The 27,169-nt window shown below is 34.4% G+C and overlaps 1 protein-coding gene across 1 annotated transcript in view; it reads left to right on the top strand.

Annotated features, from left to right (window-relative positions):
• The first annotated feature begins 277 nt into the window (after window positions 1–277).
• LOC120634083 (octopamine receptor beta-3R-like) overlaps window positions 278–27,169 on the top strand; it is a 59,921-nt gene continuing 33,029 nt past the window's right edge. Inside the window, exons 1-2 of the mRNA XM_039904475.1 lie at window positions 278–335; window positions 561–638. Coding sequence (XP_039760409.1) covers window positions 278–335; window positions 561–638 — 136 coding nt within the window. The remainder of the gene's footprint in view (window positions 336–560; window positions 639–27,169) is intronic.

The following is a 27,169-nucleotide window of genomic DNA, read 5'->3' as shown; positions in this document are numbered from 1 at the left end:
TATTATAGAAAAGTTAGTAAAAGTAAGTTGGCTCTTAAAATGGGCAACTACTATGAAACTAACCAACTAGAATACTCACCTGCCTCTAACATATGACATTTTATAATACTGCACGAAAACACTGTCTCACTATTTCAGGAGCATTAAAATGCTTGAGTGCATCCTCATTGGCTTAGTGGACAAATAAAAGTTAATAAATAGACAGTTACTAGAATGATGTGAATCGGCCGTTAATCCCTGTTACACGGAGAAAATTCTTTACGCCAAAACGGCAACAATGATTCCAGTTGAAGCCCTCAGCAAACAGCCTGCTACAGCCACTGTATTGAGATACCGTATTTAGAGACAAAGACAAACATACGAATCCCAGTGAGCGGAAGCGAAACAAAAATAACACATTATATTGGCACTCCAAGCTCCGTAGCGGCTACGGCAGTATTCTCTCGTAGACCGAACGCGTAGCACGTCTACGCAATATTATTTCTTACAAAGATTCGTAAACATTTCGGGCATGAGTGAATATTATATATTGTTCCGCGCGTATATTGTTATGTAAAAAGTGGATAAGTTTCTGTCTGACAAGCCAACGTACAATATCATAGTGAGAGGGAATGCGAGCGGACTCTATGGATTGGAAGGTACCTATTTTATTTGGTTTGATTAGAAATTGGTTTTGAGAATATTTGAAAACCACTCCATTTTTTCGCCAGGTTATAAGAGAAGAAATAAATAGCTTGTAGAACTTTTCATAGAGATATTTTGCTTGCAGTTCTAGCATTATTTAACAGTAAATTTACTCATAAATGAAACCGTAACTTGTATTGTTTTAAAATTATAGACAGGAGTATGAAACTTTTACGTAACTTAGACTATTCTGCGCGAACCTAAAATTTATATTTCATAGTGTTTTTCACTTACCTATTTGTCAGTTACCCAAAAATGTTATTAAATCTTAATAAACTAGTAATTTGTAATTTGATTTTATAATAGGAATTAAATAAAACTATAAAAATGTCGGCTGCGTCACATTAAATGAAGTTTGCGGTTTGTTATATTTTTATCCATTACATAAAATTGATTGTTATATAACACTGCAAAGAAATTTTTGTTATGAGAAGCTTTATATTGCAATTTTGTTTATTCTATTTTTCGTTCAACCACAGCTAGGAACTGTAATGTAAATTTATGAAAGTTATTCTTTAAACTAACTAAATTTGATATTCAATAGAAATGTGCCTTTTTCAAAGTAGTTCATAAAAAGTTATCTTTTATTTATTTAGTAGACGTCAATAGTAAAAGAATAATATGTTAAAATGTATTCATATTTTTTGACATCATATTTTTTTTTACAAACATTTTCTGGATCCGCTAACTATCGCTTAAAAGAGTATTCTAAAATGACGGCTATGTTTTTTTTTATATTATTAAGTTTGCAATTCTTTAAAATCGAATCCAGCTATATTACGCATATGATAATGCCGTAAGGTTAAGGCGCATGTTTCCAATTTCCTTTTGGAAACTAGCAGGTATTTTCAACTCATAATAATTGTACACACTACATCGCTAAATCAAATAGCATTGTCTTTGGGCAGTAACTAGCCATAACGGAAGACTTCTACTAGGCATGATAATTGCGCGAAAATATGTTTCAATGTCACTATGGATATCAACAGCCTATTAATATCAAGGCCAGCCTTTGGGTGCAGCCTAGTCTCTCATAGGAGAGGGGGAATTCGGACAGTAACCTACCACGCTGTTCCAATGCCAAATGGTGGACTTTAACGATGCTTATCCCGTGTTTGTGATAAAACCCAGCACTGACGATTTAATGTACTCTCAGTGGCACGAGGTTTGACAAAACCAATTATCTGAGAAGGTACTATAACTTTCAAACTGAAAACCCCAATACTTTAACATTTTTCTTAAGTATTGGGATTATAACAGAATCGAAACCTAAGTAGAACCTCCTGAAGTTCAAATTGCTTAGAAGAACACTTTTGTAATAATGAGTATTATTAAAAAAATATAGTTGTTGTTGTAGGTAAAATATTTATAAAGAAAATATATAAAGTCTATTGGGTTGGAAATAACCACGGCCGACACTGACGCCTAGCTTACCTACATTCGAATCTGTGTCACTGAAGATGAGGCCGACTTAAAAAGCGAACTGTATTACCTTCTCCTAGTTTTTAGTTCAACCAACCACAACAGTTAAAGTTGTCAGTGAAAACTTTTAACTCAGAAACGTGATTGCTTATTGAGCCTTATAAGAAACTTCATAGTCGCTCTGCGGGCGATATAACGAGATGCTCTGTATATCTACGTGTTCGAATCATTCCTGCACTGGAAGTTGTTAAAGAGTTCTTATAGATAGGATACGCGATCTGGTTAGGTAAGGCCAATTTCAAGAAAGAGGTAAACCACCGAATCCAACCTAGTTGGGCAGTGTTCGGGAAACTTCTTAACATTTTTCGTCCCCAATACCTTAGTGCCTCACTCAGTGCCTGAGAAGAAAGGACCTATTGGTCGCAAAATATGGGCCTCATAAGAACGCTCAGAAGTACTAAGAGAGAGTTCAAAGTATATCTAATTGGTCAAATCTCAAAATCCGTAGAATACCTAATTCTACGGATCTCCTCATTCCAGATTTGACCAAGTAGATATACTTTGAACTCTCTCTTAGTACTTCTGGGCGTTCTTATGAGCAACCGACATAGCTCCACGAGTCGCGAAGCCGAAGTGACAATCGACGTGACATGGAACTCCATACAAAAGACCTATGTCCAGCAGTCGATGTTAATTGGTTGATGCGATGGTGATAACGATGAGTTTTACCACGGATCACTAAGGTAAGGTTCGACAAAGCTAAAGTGGGCGTTGCTCGCACCTCGAAGATCATACAGTCGCTCGGGTGATCCCGTACTGGTAAATAAAGCGTAAGCTGGTAGTGACACTTCTCTACTTCTTTGTTAACTCTATGGTTGTAAAATCTTGATTTGTAAAGATCAATCTGAGAGAGATCAAGGAACTATTTCAGAGATCGGTATAGAAAGCAAAGGTGGATGCATACCAAATTTCGAAGCCGTCTGCTCGTAAACATGTTTCCCTCGAGAACTAATTAAGGAATCAGTATAAAAGGTATTTTCCATGTCAAAGGCCATGCCAAATTTCTTCCAAATCCGTTCAGCCGTGTGGATATTTTTTAATCAATCAGATTTAAAAACATCCACACTTTAACATTTATAATATAAGTTATATTATATTATACTAGCTGTTGCCCGCGACTTCGTCTGCGTTTGATTTTGTTTTTTTATGTGGCATTCAATTTAGTTGTAGTTCTAAAAAATTTGAAGTATTCAGTTATCGCTAATATATTATATTTTATATAGTAGGATAAGCTTCTAAAAATACTGCGCATTTATCCATCGCTACTTAATGTTACCTACTTTGACTCCAAAAATTCATTTATAATATGACAACGGTTCACTCAACAAATTTAAGATGTAATATGTGAAATATGCTTTTACCAGAACGTGTTATACACCCAGTACAAGGGGGATTAGCGTCACTAAATTGACGCTGAAAGCTTTAACATGCCCATACTAAATGTAAGAATGTTATAGTACCACACCTGGGGTGAATAATAAACGCTAATTTTATTAACCCCCGACGCGAAAACGACGGGGTGTTATAAGTTTGCCGTATCTCTGTGTGTGTCTGTCTGTGGCAGCATGTTTCCCGAAAAAAATACCCGATTTTGATTTTGATTTTTTGTTTTGATAGGTGGATTAGTTGGGATTGTTTTAAGCTTCAGCCAAGCCATCTTGAACCGATTTGCATGTTTAAAGCAAATCGGTTCAAGATGGCTGCCGTTGAAAATGTTGAATTGCAATTTTTTCATAACTTCCACAACATGGGTGTCAAGTGAAATGGCTTGAATAGTAGAGTACTATTCACTATGATAAATTTTAAATCCTAGTTGGCCACCACAAAATTGCGAATTACATTTTTTTTACACAATTCCCTCAACATGTTATGAAATTTTTTCATAACTTCCACAACATGGGTGTCAAGTGAAATGGCTTGAATAGTAGAGTACTATTCACTATGATAAATTTTAAATCCTAGTTGGCCACCACAAAATTGCGAATTACATTTTTTTTACACAATTCCCTCAACATGTTATGAATTTTTTTCATAACTTCCACAACATGGGTGTCAAGTGAAATGGCTTGAATAGTAGAGTACTATTCACTATGATAAATTTTAAATCCTAGTTGGCCACCACAAAATTGCGAATTACATTTTTTTTACACAATTCCCTCAACATGTTATGAATTTTTTTCATAACTTCCACAACATGGGTGTCAAGTGAAATGGCTTGAATAGTAGATTACTATTGATTAATTATATCAAATTAAGCTTAATGTTCATAATAAAACTATGACTAATTTAATCTCCGCCTTGAGCCTATTAAAACAAATATGAACAGAATTCTTGCCTTCTAGGACACGGGGTAAGGCAAGAAGGCCATTTTACAATCGTATTTTAATAGTTTAACTCATACTCTCAGCCTCTAGATGTTTTCTTACTTTAAACTAGTAAGAAAACATCTAGAGTATTTGTACTTTTAATCCATTTGTATACACTGGTTTATGTATAAGTATGTAGTTATTTTTATTTATTTTATTTATTTAATGTTGTGGTATACAAATAAAGAGTTTAATACTAATAATATTTTTAGTATGAAACTGTGTAGAAAATAAATCAGGTTGCTCAGTAGCCACTTAATCTAAATTTACGAGTTTAATTTCACTCTTGATAGCATGTCAAGATTAGATATTTATCGCGTTGGGCATATAAACTTGTAAGCTATAAATAAAGTAGCTTTCGTTCTTGCAGAGCGAGGTGAACTTAGTTGCTTCAAATTGGAGTTTCTTTAATTTATTGTTGAGAAACTCACATACTAGATATTATATAATCAATACTAATCTGTGAGCTTGTCAGGATCGTCATACCAACCGTCTTGGATAGAAGCAGGCGTTACTTTGCGGAAATCCATAATATATTATGAAAATTAAGCTTAATTTGCTATACTCCGCGAACAGCAGGAGAATCTGTATGGTGTAATTTATAATTTCTTCAATCCGTATACTCCACACCATACAGATCCTCGGCAATGTACCCTCTACGCACGTTTCGCTCCGAAACCGGCGCATCCTCAGGAGATGTTGACTTTACAATGAATAATTGTTAAGATTCTTAACAATTATTCATCACCAACCATCTGCTTGGTCCCATCGATTATTACCATAAATTATTATTAAATAAACTAAGAAACACTCTTTGTATAAAAAACAGTCGATCTTTTAGTTTAATTTATTTCTAAAATAATAATAATATCGTAACGGATAAACTCCATAGCTGGTAACAATTGTCCCTCTCAAGCACTTGATGTAGGATTGTGTACTAAAAGCGTGTACATTTTCGTATTTTTAGTGTTTTTTAAACAATTATTTTTATTAAAACAAAATTAATCGGTAACCCATTCACCATCAAATTTATTAATTAGAGAAATCGGCTAAAGATAATTAATTGGTTGTAAATTAAAATTACATCATTCCTGCCGTATCAACTATAGATGAAAGTTATATTAATATCAAACATCTTATTTTGCAAATTAGAAAATGGAATAATCTTAACAAATTAGTGTATTGTGTTCTCAAAAGTAATCAGGCTTGTGAAGTAATCAGGTATTTATATAAATACCTGATTACTTCACTAGCTTCGAGAACACTGTTATATAACAGTGTGGATTATATTTAATTATTTAATTGTTAATTAATAAAGGTGTTCGTTCCTAGTTTTTATTTTTTATTTTTTGAATTAGCTAATTTATCGCACTATACAGATTAATATAGTTTAGCAAATAAATAATAAATAAGTTTAAATAATTATTCGTGCGTCTAATGATTAATTGTTACGAATAGGTACAAAAATTTCGTAGCCATTTGGCGAACCAAATAAAGCCTCTTATATTGTTAGTTAGTTCCACGTGTAAACTGCATAATGGCCACCACGTAATATTGCATGCCATTAAGTAAACGCTATTCACTATACGAACAGCAAATCAAATATTGGTCCGAACTAAATCAAATGAGTTAATTGAATAATCAATAATTTATTCGTTAAAAGGTTTTAGTTTATGTCACAAGTTTTGAACCAATATAAACAACAAATATTTATTACTTAGACGGCCGATTGGCGCAGTGGGCAGTGACTCTGCTTTCTGAGTCCAAGGCCGTGGGTCCGATTCCAGAATCTGGAAAATTTTTGTGTGATGTTTTTCAGTGTATGGGTGTTTATCTGTATATTATAAGTATTTCCGTATATAATTCATTAATTATCTTAGTACCCATATCACCAGTGGAGTGCAAAGGGTCTTCGAACAGGTATAAAGCAGGACCATGGCATTAAATGAAAAAATTCCCCACCAATACAAGTTATATAAAATAATTTGGGTAGGCAGTGATTATGTGCATGTATGAAGTGCACGCCACTGCATATCACAAGCTACGCTTACTTTGGGGCTAGATGGCGGTGTTACATACATAGTTCAACTGTCTACAGATAGAGAGAGAGAGAGAGAGATAGAGAGTCATAGTATTCAGGTAATCTATTTATAAGTTTTCCAGTGGTCTGCTCTTCATACATGCGTAGAAGCACTCTAAAAAATTATTTATTTATAGCCTTTTTAACAATCTTATCTTACTGATTATTTACTTATTGAGACACCGGTAGGCCTCCCCCAGGTTCTTCCATGCTTCGCGATCATGGGTTTTTCTTGTCCACAGAGGTCCTGCTGTCGCTCTCAAGTCATCTTCCCACCTTCGGAATGGTCTTCCCCTTCTTCTCTTACCGTCTCTAGGAATCACTCGTAAAAATTATAATCAAAAATTATATCACTCGTAAATTAGGAGGATTTTTCCATTTTCTGCCAAGTTACTGAATTATGCCTGCCCTGGTCGTAAACCTTGTACACACCACTGATATGCAGTAATCAGAAGTTCATCGCGGTCATTTGGCGAACTGAATGAAACCAAATTCACAATAGGAAGTTGGTTCCACGTGTAAACTACATAATAGGTATCTAGTACAGTGTACTCATAAGCAAACGCGATATCTTCATCCAAATCGTTGATCAAATATTGGTTCAAACTAAATCGAGCGAGTTGATTGAATAATCAATTGCTCATTCAGCGATGAAAGGGTTATGGTTTAGATTTAGTAATCTTTTATTATATGATTCACTTTGTACTGACATTGTTTTAACTGTGGTATTCAACTTAGTCTAACCACTACATACTCTATCATTACGTAGCAAATTTTTAACAGTTTTTATACAGTACTGAGAAATTGATCACACACATTTGGCGAACAAAATGAAGAAAAATTAACTATGAAAAGTTAGATCTACGTGTGATCTACATGAAAGGTATGTAGTATCTTTTGTACCCATAAGCAACCGCGATATCTTCCTAAATCATTGATCAAATATTGGTTCAATATTAATGGTTGGAGTTGATTGAATAATCAATTGCTCATTCGGCGATGAAAAAGCCTTATGGTTTGGATTTAATAATTTTTTATCATGCGATTCACATTGTACTGGAATAGTTTTCAATGTACTGTTCAACTCAATCAAACCAACATCTGCTCTCTCTAATAGCCTCGAGAAAAAAAGGTTGGTGACAACTGTATACTAATCTGCCGCCACCACGCGGCACATGATAATCTTCATCCAATAAAATATAAGCCAAAATAGGTACTAAGAATCTTAACATTACTGAAACCCGATCGCAGCTATTTAACTAACAAACTGTAGCTAAATGCACAATCATACTGGTACCAGGTGTACACAGTGTAATCTAACATAATATTAGATTGCATTCCTGAAAGTAAACACAATGTCTACATACAAATATTAAACCAAATGTTGGTACAAACAAAATCGGGCGAGTTAATTGGCTAGTCATTGCGCATTCAATCACCACTGAATAAGCAAAGACTAGCTGAAGGGTTTTGGTTTGGATTGAGTAATCGCACACACTTGTGCACTAGAATAGAGATATTATAGTGCGCAAACACCGGTGCACTCTCCACAAACTTTATTATTAATAAATATTAATTCGACTGTGTGGTGGATTTTTTTTTGTAATCAACAAAAAAAATCCTAGCTAAGTTTGTTGTGGGCTCTTAGACCAGGGCGCGTTTGCAACCCTCCTAGCTTTATGTAGGCAGCTATAAAGGTAGTATATATAAACACATCAAAAGTGCCCGTGGTAAGGTCTACATGAATAAAACATTTTTGAATTTTGATTTCGAATTTAATACAAGAAAGGATATCCCAGAATAGAATCGAGTTTAAATATTTTTACATTACAATTTATCATAAATATTTTCAGCATCTGCAAAAACAGGCTCAACTTTAAACTTCAATCATTCGAATAAATTGTTGAGCGAGAGGAAAACTCAATTGATTTGATTTTATAGGCAAATTGGCTAGAATTTTTGCTTATACGACCCACTAACCAATGCCTTAACTTAATTTTAATAAATGCTCGAATTTTATGAATTTTGGTTGGATGGTTTGATTATCGGTTTTTTTCTTTAGGATTCTGCTAGAATACTACGCAAAGAGTGCTATTCACAAGTTGATTTTTTCAAAGATGGCAGCACTGATAGATTGACATGTTGCCATCTTTGCAATACAAACTGTAATTGAAACACATCACGTGTTTCGAAGTAGAGCTAGTTACCAACAGCAACCTGGTCAGCAATTTTTTTTTTTTTTTTTTTTTATTTATTTAATTACATATTGTACACATAGCAACTACAAAATACGAAATTGTAAAAACTTCACAAATTATTTAGATGTATAATATTTATAGGTTGTAGTTATTAGGTAGGTACATTTACATCGCAAATACCTATGTGTAATTGTAAAACAGTCCAATTGTTCATTGACTACTGAACTAGTATAAACTGCGTTTCAGTAGTCAGCCTTCCTCAATTATACAGGAAAAATTACACAACGAGCAAATAGTGAGAAACTTTAACAAAAGGACATTTAAAATAAAATATATAATTTTGGCAAGCAAATATGTTCATAGTGGTGCTATGTATACGAGTATGTAGATATGTATAAGGGGTGTGAAGTGAAAGTATGCAAAGTAATGTGTGTAGTATGGTATTCAAAGGTAAAGGTGTAGTTGGTTTGACATTCAAAGTAAAATAGTGTAGTAAATGTATGCAAGATTTCAGATGATGCTGTTCAAAAGAATTGACATGTGTTTTATAAGTTAAACCAATCATATAATTATATTATTTATTTTCCTTTTTTCGTTAATGATTATAATTTACCAGTGGTTCAATTAAATCAATCCAAGATAGAATTACCACAGTCTAAGCTCTGACATCTGAATCGCACCAATACGTACTGGGCCAGCGAGGTGGACTACGGCCTTAACCCCTCCTCATTGTGGGAGGAGACCTGTGCCCTGCAGTGGGCCGTTAATGTGACGATATGATGATGATGATATTTGTTTCAAAATTCAAAAAATTCAAAATTAATTAAATATACGCACTTTTGAAAGGTCAGGTTCAAGTTTCTACCGACTTTTAAGAAGCCGCCTAGAAGCTCAGCAGTTGCTCTTTACCAACATCATCTCACTAATTGTGAATTGTGAAAACGATAGGGCCCCGTTTTTTCCATTGGGCATAAAACCTAGAACTATTAAAAATTCAAAATTCATTTATTTCAAGTAGGCCTAATATAAGCACTTTTGAAACGTCAAGTCTGTCTGTTTGTAGTGACTCTACCACCGGTTCGGAAGGCCGATTCTTCCGAGAAGAAGCCAGCAAGAAACTCAGCAGTTGCTCTTTTCCAACATCAACAATTTACATTTTACATTTTAACATTCATTTTTCTATCTTGTGAGAGCTGAAAGCGGAGTTGGATGCTTTAAAATATTCATCAGTATTTTAAGTACCCATAACATTATATATCACTACACGCATCAATACACGCATCGGTATCTAGCCCCAAAGTATCGGGCTAGATACCGATGCGTGTATTGTCGTGGTATATTTTTTTATTAAATCAAAATACTAAAAGATCCCTCTTCTCTTTTTTCATTTGTTAAAATAAATTAGTGACCTGTTAAACCTTCGCTGTGTTAGACAGAGAGCAAAATAATTGAATTAGAAACCCCATTTATCTCTCCTTAATTCACTGTGCCAGTATTTAATGGAACACCGAACTATTGGTGGATTCATGAAAGGTCACTTCGACAGCTTGCTAAACCGGTAATTTAACATTTGCTCGACAAGCCCTAGTTACTAATGCCTGGTGTTTAAAGCGTGGGCTGCTATACAAATTAGCTGTATGTGAAAGCAGACATTAATTACAACTAAAATTTAGTTAAAATTCTTCCACCACAAATTTAAAGTCAGTCGACGAGCTATGGAGAGGGCTATGTTAAGAGTTTCCCTGAAGGTTTTAGAAACGAAGAGATCTGCAGGAGAACCAAAGTTGAAATGGCAAAAGGCAGGCCATGTTTGTCGAAGGTACGATGGACGTTGGATCAGCAAAGTGGAGACCACGAACAAGAAAGCGCAGTGGGAAACGCCGTCCATCACGATGGAACGACGACATAGAGGGAGAGACTTTTTTGAAGTAATACTTCCTTTGGCGCGATGGAGAAAAATGATGAGAGTGAATTGCAGGCAGTGCAGGCAACAATGAATCATCATCGTCATCATATCTACCCATTACCAGCCCAGGGCATGGGTCTCCTCCGTAATCTTTAAGTCCCTAGTGGTAAAGTACTTTGTAACAATATTATATGACTGCGTCGCAAGCAATCACAAACATCCCGTACAATATAAATCGATACTCTCCAATTTACAAGTTGTATATTAAACTCCACGTATGGCTGCCTGGACGCAGAAATTTTAATTTGTAACTTTTTTTTTTATATTGCATATTAATATTTAATGTAAGTTTTTTTTTTAGTAAGTTTAGTTTTTAATTATTCTATTTATGTTGTAGTGTAGTGCGTAGTGATGGGTCATAGATACCAAATAAATAAATAAATAAAATAAAATAAATAAAAAAATATAGATTGGTTCCTGAAAGCCATTACGTACGCATCTGGTGTTGTAAACGGTATAAATTTCATTAGTCGAAGTACTGAGAGAGGATGAACCTAATTCTCTATAAAGGCTGGAAAAGCTATTCAGACTATACATCATAATCATTATCATCGCATCAACTCATTACTGGCCCACTACAGTGGTCTCCTCCCACAATGGGAAGGGGTTAAGGCTGTAGTCCACCACGCTGGCCCAGTGCTAATTGGTGGACTCCACACGCCTTTGAGAACATTATGGAGAACTCTCAGGCAGGTTTCCTCATGATGTCTTCCTTCACCGTTGAAGCAAGGGATATTTTAATTGCATAAAACGCAGATTATTAAGTAAAGTTAGAGGTGCGGGCTAAGAACTCAGCCTTTTTTTTTTTTCTTTTTTTTTTTTTGTCGTGGTGGAAAAGCTTTATGGCTACCTCTGTCCTTTTGGGCAGGACAGAGGTTATGTGGGACTCGTTTACCCGAACTAAAAACCACCACGGCATGTCCCTGTCGTTGGATTTATTGGACGTCCGGGGAACCCGTTGTACACTTCCCAGACGTCTACCAACAACCCCAACTGATTGCCAGGGCTACTAAGCTAAGGAGGAGGTGATCAGGACAGCTTGACCCCCCCTCAGACAGCAGGGAGACTCGTATAGGGACGGGTAGCTAGAAGAACTCGGCCCTGCGAAAGTGAAGTCGAAGTCCTAGCGAAAGTGAAGTCGAAGTCCTACCCACTAGGCTATCACGGCTTTAAAACTCATTCAATGAATTGATGAACAAGTTTAAATTGCTGAAAACTTGGCTTGAAGCGAACTAGAATTTTAAGTCCGTACCTTTTTGAGACTATTCCGATAAGGACCGAATTTATACTTTCCACAAAGTTTCGAGAAAATGTTTGCGCAAATTATTTACATTACCATTGGTCTGGTAGCATATTCCGGATCTCGAGGACCTGGATTAAGTTAGGTAAACGGTTTTTCTGTCAAGTACACCTCAGTACCAATCCGGCGTTAAGGAATTGGAGAGTGACAAATACATTAGGATTTCGGAGTTCCTCTGGGAGACAACAAACGTAGGCTACCTTTACCTCATTTAAATTGAGAAATAAATTTAATGGAAATACCATTTTGTTTTGAAGGAGTCTAATCCTTGTATTATTTTAACCTTAGTACGTTTTATATTTGAATGAGATTAATTACGCATTTCAAACTGAAATAATATAAATTACTCTACTGACCATCTTTGCACAAACTGTAGGTTTAGATTTTTTTTAGATGGAAACAGTGTTATATTACCTCTGCATCAGCTTTTATTGTGGAAAAACCGTCTGCAATTACACCTGCCTGTGCCATCTCCCCTATTTTTGGGATATAAAATACCTTGTCTCACCTCATATTAAAGAGTTAGATTAAAGAGCCGCGCATTCTCTTTTCACCAGATTACGGTAAGGTCACGTGTTAGTGCTTCATCTTATGAAATTTATTCTGTTAATAAAGCCTTTACAACATTTGTTATATGCAAAGGTAAGTAATGGCTTTAAAAACCAACATAGTACAAGCAGGCCATCTTAGAAACAAAAACGTGTCAGAAGTGATAACTTAAACTGATCTAAGTTTATGTAATTTATTTTATCACTAGTTTTTACTGTTGCATTATTCCGTTTTCCGTTACTTGACTCCAGATAAAGGGTTGTCTGGAGGAGATCGCTTAAAGCAATAAGACCGCCTTTGCGCATTTCATACAATTTATTTTTGTTTTTGTTATTCCTCGTTTTCTCTTCTAATTTCTGCAAAAAAGACTATCTATCTATTTAAACGGACCAATTTAATACTGAAATAGTTTAATGTGAGAAAAGCGTTATTATTTATTTTATATGATAACAATGTAAGGTAATTTATTAATAAAATATATTTTATTCTTAGTTAAATTCTTCAATATGTACATTGTAATTTTGTGTATGTAAATTATAAGTTTCATTATTTTATCCTATAAAAGCAACAATCTGCCTTCCACTCTCGTATGCGCGAGAAAAAGGGAAACTAGACCGACTGGTGCCGTAACGCGTTACGTAACGAAACGTACGGCCATGGAATTCCAATAATGTATTGATGTATTATAACTGTAATGTTATGAACATCTCTTTAATTGAGATAATATAATAGTCTTAAGCGGTGATAGCGCATTGGGTTTGTGCTCGACTTCACTTTCGGGGGACCGAGTTCGAATACCAGCACGCACCTCTAACTTTTCTAAGTTTTGTGCGTTTTAAGTAATTCAAATATCACTTGCTTCAACGGGGACGGGAAAAATATTGAGGAAACCTGCATCCCTGAGAGTTCTACATAGTTTTCTCAAAGGTGTGTGGAGTCCACCAATCCGCACTGGGCCAGCATGGTGGACTACCGCCTTAACCCCTTCCCATTGTGGGGACCACTGCAGTGGCCGGTAATGGGTTAATGTGATCATGGTGAATGATGGTGGTGATGAATAGTCTGAATAGCTTTTCCAGCCTTTATAGAGAATTTGGTTCAAAAGCACATTCTTTCTTAGTACTTCGACTAATGAAATTTATACCGTTTACAACACCAGATACGTACGTAATGGCTTTCAGGAACCAATCTATATTGTACAGGATGCTTGTGATTGCTTGCGACACAATCATATAATATTGTTACAAAGTACTTTACCACTAGGGACTTGAAGTTTACAATCGCTCGTGACTGGTCATCAAATTGATGACCATTCTAAAAACCTGATACCACAGAAGCGTCAAAAACCACTCCACTTCATACCATTAAGCAGTCGACAGTAAGCCACACTAGTCTTAAGCATGGTGATGGGGGGTTCGGACTAATCGACCTTAGTTAAAGTCCTAGCCTCACAAGAGGATCCTTAAGGTAGACGTTCCCTACTGCCTTGAATGCCGTCGAGCCCTGAAGCGTTACTTCTCGCGAGCTCTTGAGATCGCCCTTATCCCCCAGTGACGTTGTTTAAACCCTACAGAGGGTTATCAGCCTCAGAGAATGCTATGGAGAACTCTCAGGCATACAGATTTCCGCACGATGTTTTCCATCACCGTCAAAGCAAGTGATATTTTAAATTTCTTAAATAAACGCACATAACTCCGAAAAATTAGAGTCACACCGGAGATTAAATTCGGCAACCCCGGCTATCACCGCTTTTTCAACAAATAGTCTATAAAATATTATTATCTATAATAAAAACATATATAACATTCCCTTAAAATCAAATTTAGAAACCAATAGGTAAAAATATTTTTAATAATATTACGAATACAGCGATAAAAAAATAACTGTACCGTAATAAACCCGCAGAAAGCCATACCTCGAAAAATAACGCTTTGATAGCTCTATTTTTTGAGCTATCATAAAATTTAAAAGAACAGTATCATAAATGAAATTAAATTCCCAACACGTGTATAAAAGAAAATATAAAGCATGTTTGTTGTTTCGGTTTGTTTTAATTCCAGCTTCGTTCCTGGGAAGATTAAAACTGCAGTCAGATCTAAGGTAAAATATTTTTATGAATGCGCATTCATAAAAATATTTTACCTTTTATATTGTCTTGCATGGATTTCAAATTATATTTCGCTACAGGTAAATAAATGCAATGTATTATTTATGTCATGAATTTTAAGTTGAATGTACTAGTTAACACCATTGATTGAATGAATGAACATACTATTATTGCACACCACAAAAAGTACATAAAAAAAAGTATAGTATAACAAAACAACGTATACAATTTGGCGGCCTTATCGCTTCATAGCGATTTCTTCCATGCAACCAATGGCGAAGATAAAATATACAGAAAATAGTTAGGTTGTGCATATATACATATACCCATAAAATTAATATTTCATTACTTAAAAAAAAATATATAATATATATAAGACAAATAAGTAACCATTATAAATATGATAAATAAAAATAATATTTGCTTAAAAATAATACAAAAAATTAAATATGAAACACAATACATAAAAAAAATAATCATAAATACCACTATTATTGCACTACAATGTAAAAAAATGTACTCAGAAATCCAAAGTGCCTTCTGAAGATTAAAGGAGTAACAAAGAACGGGGTAGGGCAATATAATATTGAGTTTTTGATGGATCAGCCGGTTTTTATTTATTTTTTGTAATTTGACAGAATAATATATATTGACAATCAATCAAAAAATAAAAGCCTTTGAAGATAACAACCGGGAATTCTGTAATAATGGGTCGCATCACTTATTGTCCCTTGAGGCGACTTGGTTAGATCCATTTGTATTTTTATACGGAATAAGAATGAGTTTTATCCTTGAAAATCTGCGAGTGGGTAAGATTGCCATTTTTTAACAGTAACTTCTTTACCTTTTTTGAAACAGCAAGAACATGGACGTACAAAAAATGCTGGACATTACACATAGTACGCTGGATAGTACATTAGAATGTGTAGACCGTTCTCAGACTAGTACTGATCTAATAATTTGATAACCTATAGCATATTGTAACACCCTATGCCTTGCCAATCAGGAACTTTCATAAGTCAAAAGTCAAAGTCAAATATTTCTTTATTCAAATAGGCACATAGATGGCACTTTTGTCGTACATTACAGGTAAAATATGGCATAGAAGTGATTTGATGGCGATAACTAAATTCGTCAAGTTAAAACTAAGCTTCGAGGGTTCCAAACGCGCTCTTGTCTAAGAAGAAGCCCACAACAAACTGGGCCGTTTGTTTTAAACTTATCCCGTTGTTATTAAAAACTATTTAAGAAGCAGGTTAGAGAACCAATTTACACCCAAACTTTTTTATCATTGACGTAGTCCTTAATACTAAACTAGGACTTTTCCCTTAAAGGAATAGTTTGCCCATAGTGAACACGCTGTGCAAAGTGAATTGGCGATCGCAGTGTATGGTAGTAGTAGCACAAAGGACGCTGCTCGCCCTCCGTTATATTCTCTTAGTCGCCTCGTACGACGCCGGCGGGATGAGAAGGGGTGATGTCAACTGTATTCTGATCTGCCGCCACAATACGGCACAATAGTGCTATTCCAAGATATACATAGTTTTACATCACAAAATAATGCTTAGTCGTGTTTCCCATATTATAGAGAAATATGTACAGTATTTTACAGTACACTTATATTCATACCAGCTATAGTATGCTACAGTACATTTATCAGAACATATAAAACGAACGATACCTTACGATCATGTTCGCAATGTTTATCGTGTGGCTCGCCCCCTCCACACGTCAATATTTAATACAATATTCTGCATATTTTCAATAATATTGACTGTGTGCAGCCAGCCTATGTCTTAGTAATTATTTTAGAAATAAGATCAACTTTGTTGTTTCTTGAACGAAATTTAAATCTTCTTAGAATTTGTACATTTCGTTACTCTTTCAGTTTATTTTATTATTAAACAGTATCCGTTGTATCCAATACAACAATGCATGTTTTAATAGATTATAAAAAAGTAATTAAGTCAAACAATTCACACATATTACTAAGTTAAGGTTTTCATACATATAAAGTTATGTATGAAACACAGTGGTGGACACAGTGGTGTCAAAAACACCCATTGTCTAAAAGTTTCCGTCCCTTTTTTCAGCCACAGAAATAAGGACCTCGTTTTCGTTTTACCTAAAACGACTAGAATAACGTTAAAGTAAACGTAAATCAAATCCCAATCGAATAAAATTGCATGAGACCGCTACTGGCTGTGAGAAGTAAAAACGTTCACATCGTTTATTGTCCCCCGAGGCGATTTGATGTAACGCTCAGTAATACAATTGTTTCTTACCCGGGGGAAGATTGGTTTTTCTCTACAAAAGCTACAATACTTGTTTCCCTGTTAGACAAAGGGTATTTTAATGTTCGTTTTTTACGTGTTATCGGTTTTAGATTGGATTTTTCACGCTTTATTTCTCCACGTCGTAATATAAACTTGTTATCCTCATTACAAGGGGTAATGGTGTTTTTGTTTCGTGAAAGTGGTGATAGCCTAGGGGGTAACTGGGTGGGTGTGAGTTTGGCCTCTCTTTCGGGAGATGATTTTGTTCCGTTTCATTTTTAAGTAATTAAATCTATAACTTGTGTTATCAGTGAAGGAAAACATCGTGATGACACCTGAGAGTTTTCTATAATGTTTTTTGTCCCGTGGGCGATAGAGTGTACTTGAGTCTACGTATTTGATCAGAAATGACCAGTTCCGTAAAAGAACTAGAGTTACCGACATAGCGTAACATGTCGCGAAGCTGAGTGGTAATGGGTATTGCACATTGCGCAGAGAACCGAACTATAAGGTCCGAAGGGGCAGAAGTTGCGGTCTATATCCTATCTAATTCTGTATTAATTAAATTATCTAGTCTAATTTAATAATCTAGTCGAATTAATGGCATGTCCATACTATAAAAACATCATGAAATTGCCAATAATTGCTCTACCTATCGATCACAGGCTATAAAGTATCAATGTCGGCAAATTAAATAAACGCTAATAAATGCTTATACACCTACGATTTCCGAGTGAGAATGGTTCCTAGATATTATAAACATAACGTCAAAGGAAAACGATCGATGTAACTTTTTATGTTCACGTATTTCTTGTGCACCAGTGGTCTGTAAAATAGGCCTCCTAAAATCAATTTGAACGAAAAAATACCATTACATTACTCCATAAGATACTTTATTTGAGCTGACTATAAACAAGCATTTAATTGTGTATACCACAATGAAATGCTTGCTTACCGCGTGGGATACGCACGTACGCACACGAGAGTTAACAATTGCAAATGATCAATGTGATAACGCCCTAACGCATACCCTCCTCACTAGGAGTTGGGTAATCTTGAACATAATAAATCTTGTCCTTTTCCGCTCTAACGATGACGAATTATAGGATGCAGTGAGCGAAATTAACCTCTATCAGCTAACTCACATGGTTTAAATTAGGTTCACATTTGTAAAATAACGTAAAATTAACAGATTTCTTTTCTGGCCTTCCTTAAAAAGCAATTTCACGGCTCCTGTCGATAACACTGGGTTTACAGTAATGGTTATACGATAGTATCTGAGTACTTGATTTCGTTTTAGAAACATTTTTTTGTGTCTAGTTCGATTTTTTTAGAATATATTGTGTTTAGGGTTTGTGGATATCGAACAAGATTTTTTTTTTGTGTCTAGTTCGATTTTTGTAGAATTTTTTATGTTTAGAGTTTGTGGTTATTAAACAACATAGTCTGAATATTTCTCATAGATCATTTAATATCACCTGTAACCAGAGCCAACCGAATTGATAATCGTCCATCGGATCTTCTGGGCTGAACAAAGTAGTAGCTTATTTTACATAATGAATTTTCATAATGCGGAGATTGTCTTCAATAATCCTCAGATTAATTTATTATATATACTTTTTACAAAATTACCATCAATATAGCTATAATCTTACATTGTTTGAAATTCTCTTTCATGTTTTAAATTACATACAGCTGCAAGATTCTAGAAACCATCTGAAATTCGGGATATATCTCGGAAAGTATTGTTCATCCTTAAAGATGTCCTCAAACAAATCACTTCAGTGTCTCGGACACCTGATAACTTTTACCCTTCTCACTAGCAGTCGGGTAATCTTGAACATAATAAATCGTGTCCTTTTCTACTGTAACGATGACAAATTACATAGTGACGTAACTGAAATGAACTTGTTTGACAATGATTTAAGGTTTAATTTAGTTTGACGCTTAGGAAATTAACAGATTTCGTTTTTACCCTCTTTCTTAAAATGTATTTTCACGGTCACAGTCGATAGAGGTTGTAAGGTAATAGCGATAATATTATCGTCTCTTTTATTTGGGATGGTTAAAGAGCTTTAAAATTATTTTTTATTGTAGTATCTACTTCAAAATGTAAATATTAAAAACATTAAGCGTAAACTCAAAGAATACTTTTTAGCGAAGTTAGTTGGCTGACTCTTTTGTATCTCGTATAGTTTATATTCATTTATTTTAGTAGTCCCTACTATTAAAAATTAAAATTTACACGCTTACTTAGTTCCTATCTTTCTAAAGTCAAAAGTAAAAGTCAAAAATATCTTTATTCAAGTAGGCCCATAGGTGGCACTTTTGATGCGTACATAAGAATTACACGGTAGTGAGATGATGGCGATAACCACATTCGTAAACTTAAAACTTAAGCTACAAGGGTTCCAAACGCGTCCTGGTCTAAAAAGAAGCCCACAACCAACTTAGCCGGGTGTTTTTTTTTTTGTTATCACTATCTCACAATGTCATTTTAAATTATTAGAAGAGCAACCTGGTTAGAGCAATAATTTACACCCAAGCTTTTTTATCGTTTACGTAGTCCTTTATACTATAATAGGACTTTTCTATAAGCTTACGTTTAATACAAACATTGAACTTTTTAAGAGACATCTCCAAGATGTCAATTGGTAGTTTATTGTAGAATTGTATGCAATTTCCTTTAAACGAATATTTATGTAACCTAGTACTACAAGTAGTAGTAGTTCTACAATGTAGCAGTATGTTTTTTTTTTTCCCACAGCTGGTTTTATTCTTCTAATTAACACCTTAGGTAATCGTTGCAGATAGGCACCGAGGACAAACCTCTGCGGTTTTTTCGTTGCTTTTATACTAACCATTTTAATGCAATTGTTTTATTTGACCAATAAAAAAAAAAACATTAGTACGGATAAATAAAATGTTTCGTTTGTATTAAATTTGCGCTAATACCTTATTATGTTTTATCATCATCAATCCTCGGATTTTGTTCAACATAGATTTGCTCTCTAATATGAGGGAAATTTAAGAGTATAGTACCCATGATGTTGCTCCAGTGCGAGCTAAGCTAATAAGCTGGGCCGATGGCGAAAAGAAAACTTTTCGCCATCGGCCCAGCTTATTTTGCTTTTCGAGGCACCGAAAATGATACCGCAAATTTCCTAACTCCAATCCATTTTTAACGTACCCAACTATAAAAAGCGAGGGTATGTAAAAGCTTAAATTAAACTAAACTACCTCTCGTTATATTTTTCTAGCATAAAAAACACTTTTATCGCTCACGTAATGTACTTCGAACGTAAAAGGTTGTGATGTTTCAAAGAAATATATAAAGCGGTATATTTTAACGTAGAATGCGCTCTAGGATTTTTATATAAATTACCACAAGAGGAGTGGTGGTACTTTCCGGTGGATCGCGCACGGAGGATAAGTTTAGTTAGTTTTGCGTTGCAAGGGGTCAAATGGAGGCCAGATAATATAATTCTGCTGTAAGTCTGTCTGTTTATAACAAATTTTTGGAACAACTGGTGTGTTTTGACGGAACTTTCGAATGCTGATAGAGTTTTTATACACGGTATTATTAATGGTTCTTCGACGAATTAAACTCCTATTTTTTGCTAGTAAGAAATTTTTAAATATACAGCAAGATTGGTAGTTTTAGTGAAAATAAATCTATTAGTATTTTTTTTTAAACAATCAAGTATAATGTATTTAATAATCATTAAATCCTTAATTTATCATAAATACTTGTATGATTAATTAATGATTTTTATGATTAATTAATTATTCATAAAAGTATTTATGATAAATTAATGATTTAATGATAAATAAACTAGATCTCGGCCGCATTTTTCATCCGCGTTTTAACGTTTTTTTTCATCCTGTGGGAATAGATTGTTTTCCTGGAAAATCTAGCCTATGTTACTCTCAACTAACTCTATGCCAAAGATGAAGTTGATTGGCCGTAAAGTTGTGAAGTCATTATCATGTCAACCGATAGACGTCCACTGCTGGACATAGGTCTTTTGTAGGGAGTTCCAAATTCCACGGCTTTGTGTCGCTTGGATCCAGCGGCTACCTGCGACGCGCATAATGTCTGTCCACCTCGTTAGGGGTCGACCAACGCTGCGCTGATCAATGTGGGGATGCCATTCCAGTACTCTTTTCTCAGTTCCAGTTCAGTAGATCTCCACATTTCTGATTTGATCACGTAAATCGAGTAACCGAGCCTCTGAGCTTTCTTATGAGGCCCGTAGTTTTTAGTAAGGAAGGATAAACAAACAAATATACAAATACACTTTCGCTTTTTTAATTTTAGTTAGGATTAGTTGGGATAGGTTTCCTTTCTTTCGTCTTACCTTAACCGCTATTGAATTTCGCACAAAACCTACACGTAGGTATACAAGAACTTTTGTCTAAGACCCACGTTCTATATATGTAGTACTTATAGAACGTTGATTCTTCTTTGCATGTTAGTTCAGAAACTTACATTTACGAACACAAATACCGCTGTTAATTAGACAGAACATGGTAAACAAAATTTGACTAATGCACGTCATGTAAGATGGATGGCTGGATTCGGTATTCGTTTTAAAGCTTCGATCAATAATGTACTGGATATACAGTCATCAACAAAATATGTCAGGAAAAAATGTCCAGCTTTTATAGTTTTTCAACCGACCACAAATAGTAGGTGAATATATTTTCGCAACTATAATTAAGCTATAGTCGTACGTAGTACTCGAGCTTGATTTATGCAAAAGTGTATTCACTTTTAAGTTGATGTAGAGAAGCGGCGATAGCCAGGGTAAGACTTCCACTTCACTTTTTGGGGGACGAGTCCGAATCCGCACTTTTAACTTTTCTAAATTATGTGCGTTTTAAGCAATTAAAATATCACTTGTTTCAACGGTGAAGGAAAACATCGTGAGGAAACCTGCATGAGTGTTATACATTTCTTCTTATTTAAGCTCATTAACTCCCAAATTGATTCTTCCGTCTTGCTCTCGCTCATTACTATAAATACTCGCGTTAATCCCAGATTAAAATATTTTAAACCATTTTCCCTAAGTGTCTACAAGAACAATACTTCCTTTTACAATCCCATCGTTCGCACGTGCCGCCTTTATAATGATTTAGTATCAAGTAATCATAATATTGACATTTTTAACAAAAGGATAAATATTTTTAAAAATCAAATTATTAAGCACTATTCCACATAATCTTTAGTGAAATCATTTTATATTATTTTTTAAGTGTTACTTTTTTGTTTCAACTTAAATTTTATCTTTACTTTCTGTTTAATTTAATTCCAAGTTGTGTACACATACTTTGGGTTGTAGCTTAGAACAAAACTTGTTATTATTCCTTATATTTAGATCTACTTTTAGTTATTACCTGTTTTGTGTACCTAATAACAATAAACAATAAACAATAAACATAATGTTCTCAAAGGTGTGTGGAGTTCACCAATCTGCACTGGGCCAGCGTGGACTACGGCCTTAACCCATTCTCATTGTTGGAGGAGACCCGTGTTCTGTAGTGGGCCGGTAATGGCTTGATGTGATGACAATGATGATGTTTTTCCTGATTAAAACCCATTATAGTGATTATTTTAGTGTCTATTTGTACCAATAACAAGACAAAGGCGGCAAAATTTAGAAATCCATACAAAATATTTCCTTTATGGTAAGCAGCGGAAGCCAATCCGTTGAAATTGTTACAAAATTGGAATATGTGATCAAAATATACCGATGCCAAGCCGGTACTTTTATTATCACGTGTGCCATATAATAAATGTAAAAAAACTCCAAGACATGCCCTGGCAGGATACATTGCGGCGCATGCGCAAACACAACTTGGTCCTACCGCCATCTAAGTTAAAAATCCACAGCACCGGCCCCAAACCCCATGTGCACAAAAATTTACAACAAAATCCCGGAACATACAAAAGAAAAAGGAAGCATAAACTTATTTACAAAACCCTTAAAACATTATTTACTGGAGAAAGCGTATTATAAAATAAACGACTTCCTAAATGAGAATATTTAATATTGACAATAATAAGTCCGCCTCTCAATCTGGTTACAGGGCCCTAGCAGAGTTCCATTTCAAATGTAAACATTAGATTGATATTCTTTTTTGAAAATATAATAATTACGTAATCTATATGACATTATAATGGACTTGTAATTGAATAAATAAAATAAAAAATATGCCAATAAACTCGCTTGAAACTTTACAACACAGTCTTAAAGTACTGAGGGCTAAATTAAGCTGAAAGAACTTAAACTTTTAATTATGCATTAAGTTCTCCACGGTGACATGAAAGATTAAACTCTTGACCTGATAATATATTTCTCCGATTATCTTTCTTCACCTTAACATGATTTAGTAAAATTATCTGGATATAAAAAAATTATATAAAGAATTTACAAGATTGAATTGATTCTAACGAAAACTTGAAGTACTTTTTTCTTGGTTTATAAAAAAATTTAATATGATAAGAAATACGATTTATGTCGACTCAGTATTTAGATTGTTAAAATTTTTTTTTATTTCTAATTACTAATTCACATTGATATTTCTATTAAATTTATATTACGTAACTCTACAATGCATAAGAATAAAAAAAAAGAAGAATTGCAAATCGTAACGTTTCACACTAAAATTGAATTCAGACTTACACTATTTCTTTACCGAATTTTCTTTTAAACAAAACTGTCCATGTTCACGAGCGCATTCGAATTGTCCAGAATAAAACTGAAAATCGAAATACGTTCTAAATTTAAATTGAAATTTTTTTGCATTCTCTGAGGTTTCTTGAAAAATTCTTACAGGTCAGCCATTCTCACACAAAGTTTTCTTGCTATTTACCTACTCTTCTGCAATTGATATAACTTATCAGTTTGGCAGTACATACCAGATTTAAGGCTGCTAGTCCACAGAGTGATCTTTAGGTAATTCTAAAATGTTCTTTACCTAAAGATAATGTAACGCAGTTTCTCTAGCGTAGGGACGGAGGTCAATCCGAGGCACATACCAAAAATAAATTTGTAATGATATATACTAGGCTAGTATACAATGATTTATTCTTTTAAAGGAAATCGTATACAATTTTACAGTAAACTACACTCGAAATCTGAGATCATAAAACGTCCAAAGTTTGTATTTAACGTTAGGTTATAAAAAGCAGGCTGGCAGACCTGTTTGTGATCGCGGTAAATTGTAGGAGTAACACTGAGGAAGCTGCTGTCCGTTCTCTATTATATTCTCTTAGTCGCCTCGTACGACACCCGCGGGAACAGGAGGGGTAGTAACACCACTCGGCCTATCTCGCTACCGTGTACACATTTACACAAGAAATATTTGACTTCACTTTCACCAGTAAGCAGCTCAGTTATTTAAGACATTCCTAACAAGAGCCTTTTATTATCATGAAACGAGTTTTTTGAAGAGTAATTACGAAATAACTTTTCAAATAAAACCAAGTTAAGAATTAACACGACGCGCCGGATAGCGTAGATTTACGACTCTACTCTACGCATAACTTTGTTGAAAATTAACTAAATGTTTTATGCCATTTGCTGTTTTTACAAGCTTATATTTAACCACAGAAATAAAAATGTGCAGGACCCTCATTCAGGCATATACATTGTGTCCGGACTTTTTCGTTTACAGTTAGTTGTAAACGAAAAAGTCCGGAAACGCCCCGCGCACGTCTCAATTCATACCCGCGGAATGTTGGTAGCTCATAAACTTTATCCCATTTTCCCATTTTATGGTAAACGTTTAGAACATTAGAGGTAAAATAATTACTGTCAACTGCTGAATGGTATAAAGTGACTAACCGTCTGTTCAAGAAGCATATTAAAATAAGTCGTGTACAAGGTTTCTGTATGGTATTAAGCGGCATGATGACAGCAACAAAGAATCGCTAAAATATTGAATTTATCTAATGATAACCTTAACCTTAACGACAAGGCTGCTTGGAAGCAGGCCACTCCGCTATCATCTCTCACAAAACAGAAAAATCTAAAGATTGTTAAACTTTAAAATGATGTTGGAAAAGAGCAATCTGCTGAGTTTCTTGCCGGCTCTTCTCAGTGGAATCTTCCTCACTTCACCTTCCTTCCGAACCGGTGGTAGAGTCACTAAAAACAGACGGACTTGACGTTTCAAAAGAGCTTATTCATTAGGCCTACTTGAAATAAATGAGTTTTGAATTTATTTTTTTTTAATTTTTGATATATGATTAATGTATAATGAAAAACGTATTCTTATTTATATTTTAAGTGAGATTGGTATATATTTTCAATAAATATAACTGCAAAATTGCTACAATTCGCCATGACAGTAAAAATGGCGAATTTAAAATTATGACGTCACTTCTATATAAACATAATTTTGTACCGCTTTAACTCCACTTACTTAAAAAATCTGCGCATTTCAAGTATTTTATGATTTTAAACTATCGTTTGCAATTTTTTTTGTATCAATATCTTTAGCTAGGAAAATAGAACTTACTAAAGTTCTAATTTGCCTATGACGTCACGACTATGGCAATGCAATTACACCCGGCGAGCGTTTTCGCGGGAAATATTTTTTGAAAATATAATTTGCAATTTATTAAACTATTTAAATAAACCTGGTTTTGTAAAATTTGTGTTTTTTCGATTACGGTAAGTCGGCGGTCAAAGCTCGTTATGTCAGTCATCAAAAAGTGTCAAATTAAGATAGTCATCAAAAAGTGTCAAATTAAGATCTCAACCACGAATTGGTAACCTATGTTTTAGTTTATAACATTGAGATAACCACCAGTTGCCTTTTGTTCGAAAAAGTGACAGAATATCTCAATATCTTATCTCTATGGTGCAGTGGCAACCACTGTGGTCCTATCAGCTGGAGGTCCCAGGTTAGAGGGTCAATTAAGGATTTTATAATTTCTGAATTTTCTCTAATTTCCCCTTTACCTTACCGTTGACCCCCTACCAACAAAGAGAATATTTCAATCATCAAATTCAGCTTTATTATTAGTATAGATATAGATAGGACAAAGATATATATAATAAATAATAATAATAAATATATTACGACAATCCTCACATCGCCTTCTAGCCCCAAAGTAAGCTGACCTTTTAATGGATACTAAGATAACTGATGATTTTTTTATGAATAATATACATAAATATTTATAACATACAGATAAACACTAAAAAACATTCATGTTCATCACACAAATATTTTCCAGGGGGAGTCACACCCAGAGACTTGGGCTCAGAAAGCAGGTTCAATGCCAACTTTACCAATCAACTGACTATACTTATAGAAATACGATTTTACCCATAAACGTTAATTAAATTAATTAATGGTAATTACTGCACTGGTAATGAATCAGTAATTAATTATATTAACGTTAATAAGTCTAGCCAAATATGGATAACAATTACGATTAAGGATAATTATAAATAATGATTCAGTAGGCTCATTAGTCTACTGAATCATTAGCCGCTAGGCCTTGCTTAATCATTATAAAGCAAAATCTAGCAGAAAAATAAAACAATTATATTATATTATACTCGCTGTTGCCGGCGACTTCGTCGACTTCTCGTTTGATTTTGTATTCAAATTAGGGGTAGTACTAAAAAGAATTAAAGTATTAAGTACCGCTAAGCCTTAAATGAGGGGTTTGCTGCTGCCCGCTGAGGAGTTCTGTCCTCTATCTCCAACCACATTCATCAGATCTACACAAAGTTTGGGCAAAATTAGACACATGTTATAACCTCTATAGTACAAAAATAATTATTTAAATCGGTTATAATTTGTCGGAGTTATGGTGTAAAATCGTCAAACACTTTCATCCCCTCTCCCAAAGGAACCGAGCTAATGTCGGCATAAAAAGTATTGTATATTACTTCTAACACTTCCAAGAATATGTGTACAAAGTTTCATTAGGATCGGTTAAGCAGTTGTTGCATTAAAGCGTAACAAACAAACTTACATTGACATTTATAATATTAGTAGGGAGGGAAGAATACGTGCCGTATGGTGACGGCAGATCAGAGTATTGTTAGTAACGTGTAACTTAAAATAATAGAAGAAATTATGCCCCAAAAGTCGGTCATTACAGTGTTTATTATTATAAATGTATTAGTAAAC

Source organism: Pararge aegeria, chromosome 23 (genome assembly GCF_905163445.1).
Source record: "Pararge aegeria chromosome 23, ilParAegt1.1, whole genome shotgun sequence".
Classification (NCBI taxonomy): Eukaryota; Metazoa; Arthropoda; class Insecta; order Lepidoptera; family Nymphalidae; genus Pararge; species Pararge aegeria.
This window is presented reverse-complemented; position numbering and strand designations above follow the sequence as displayed.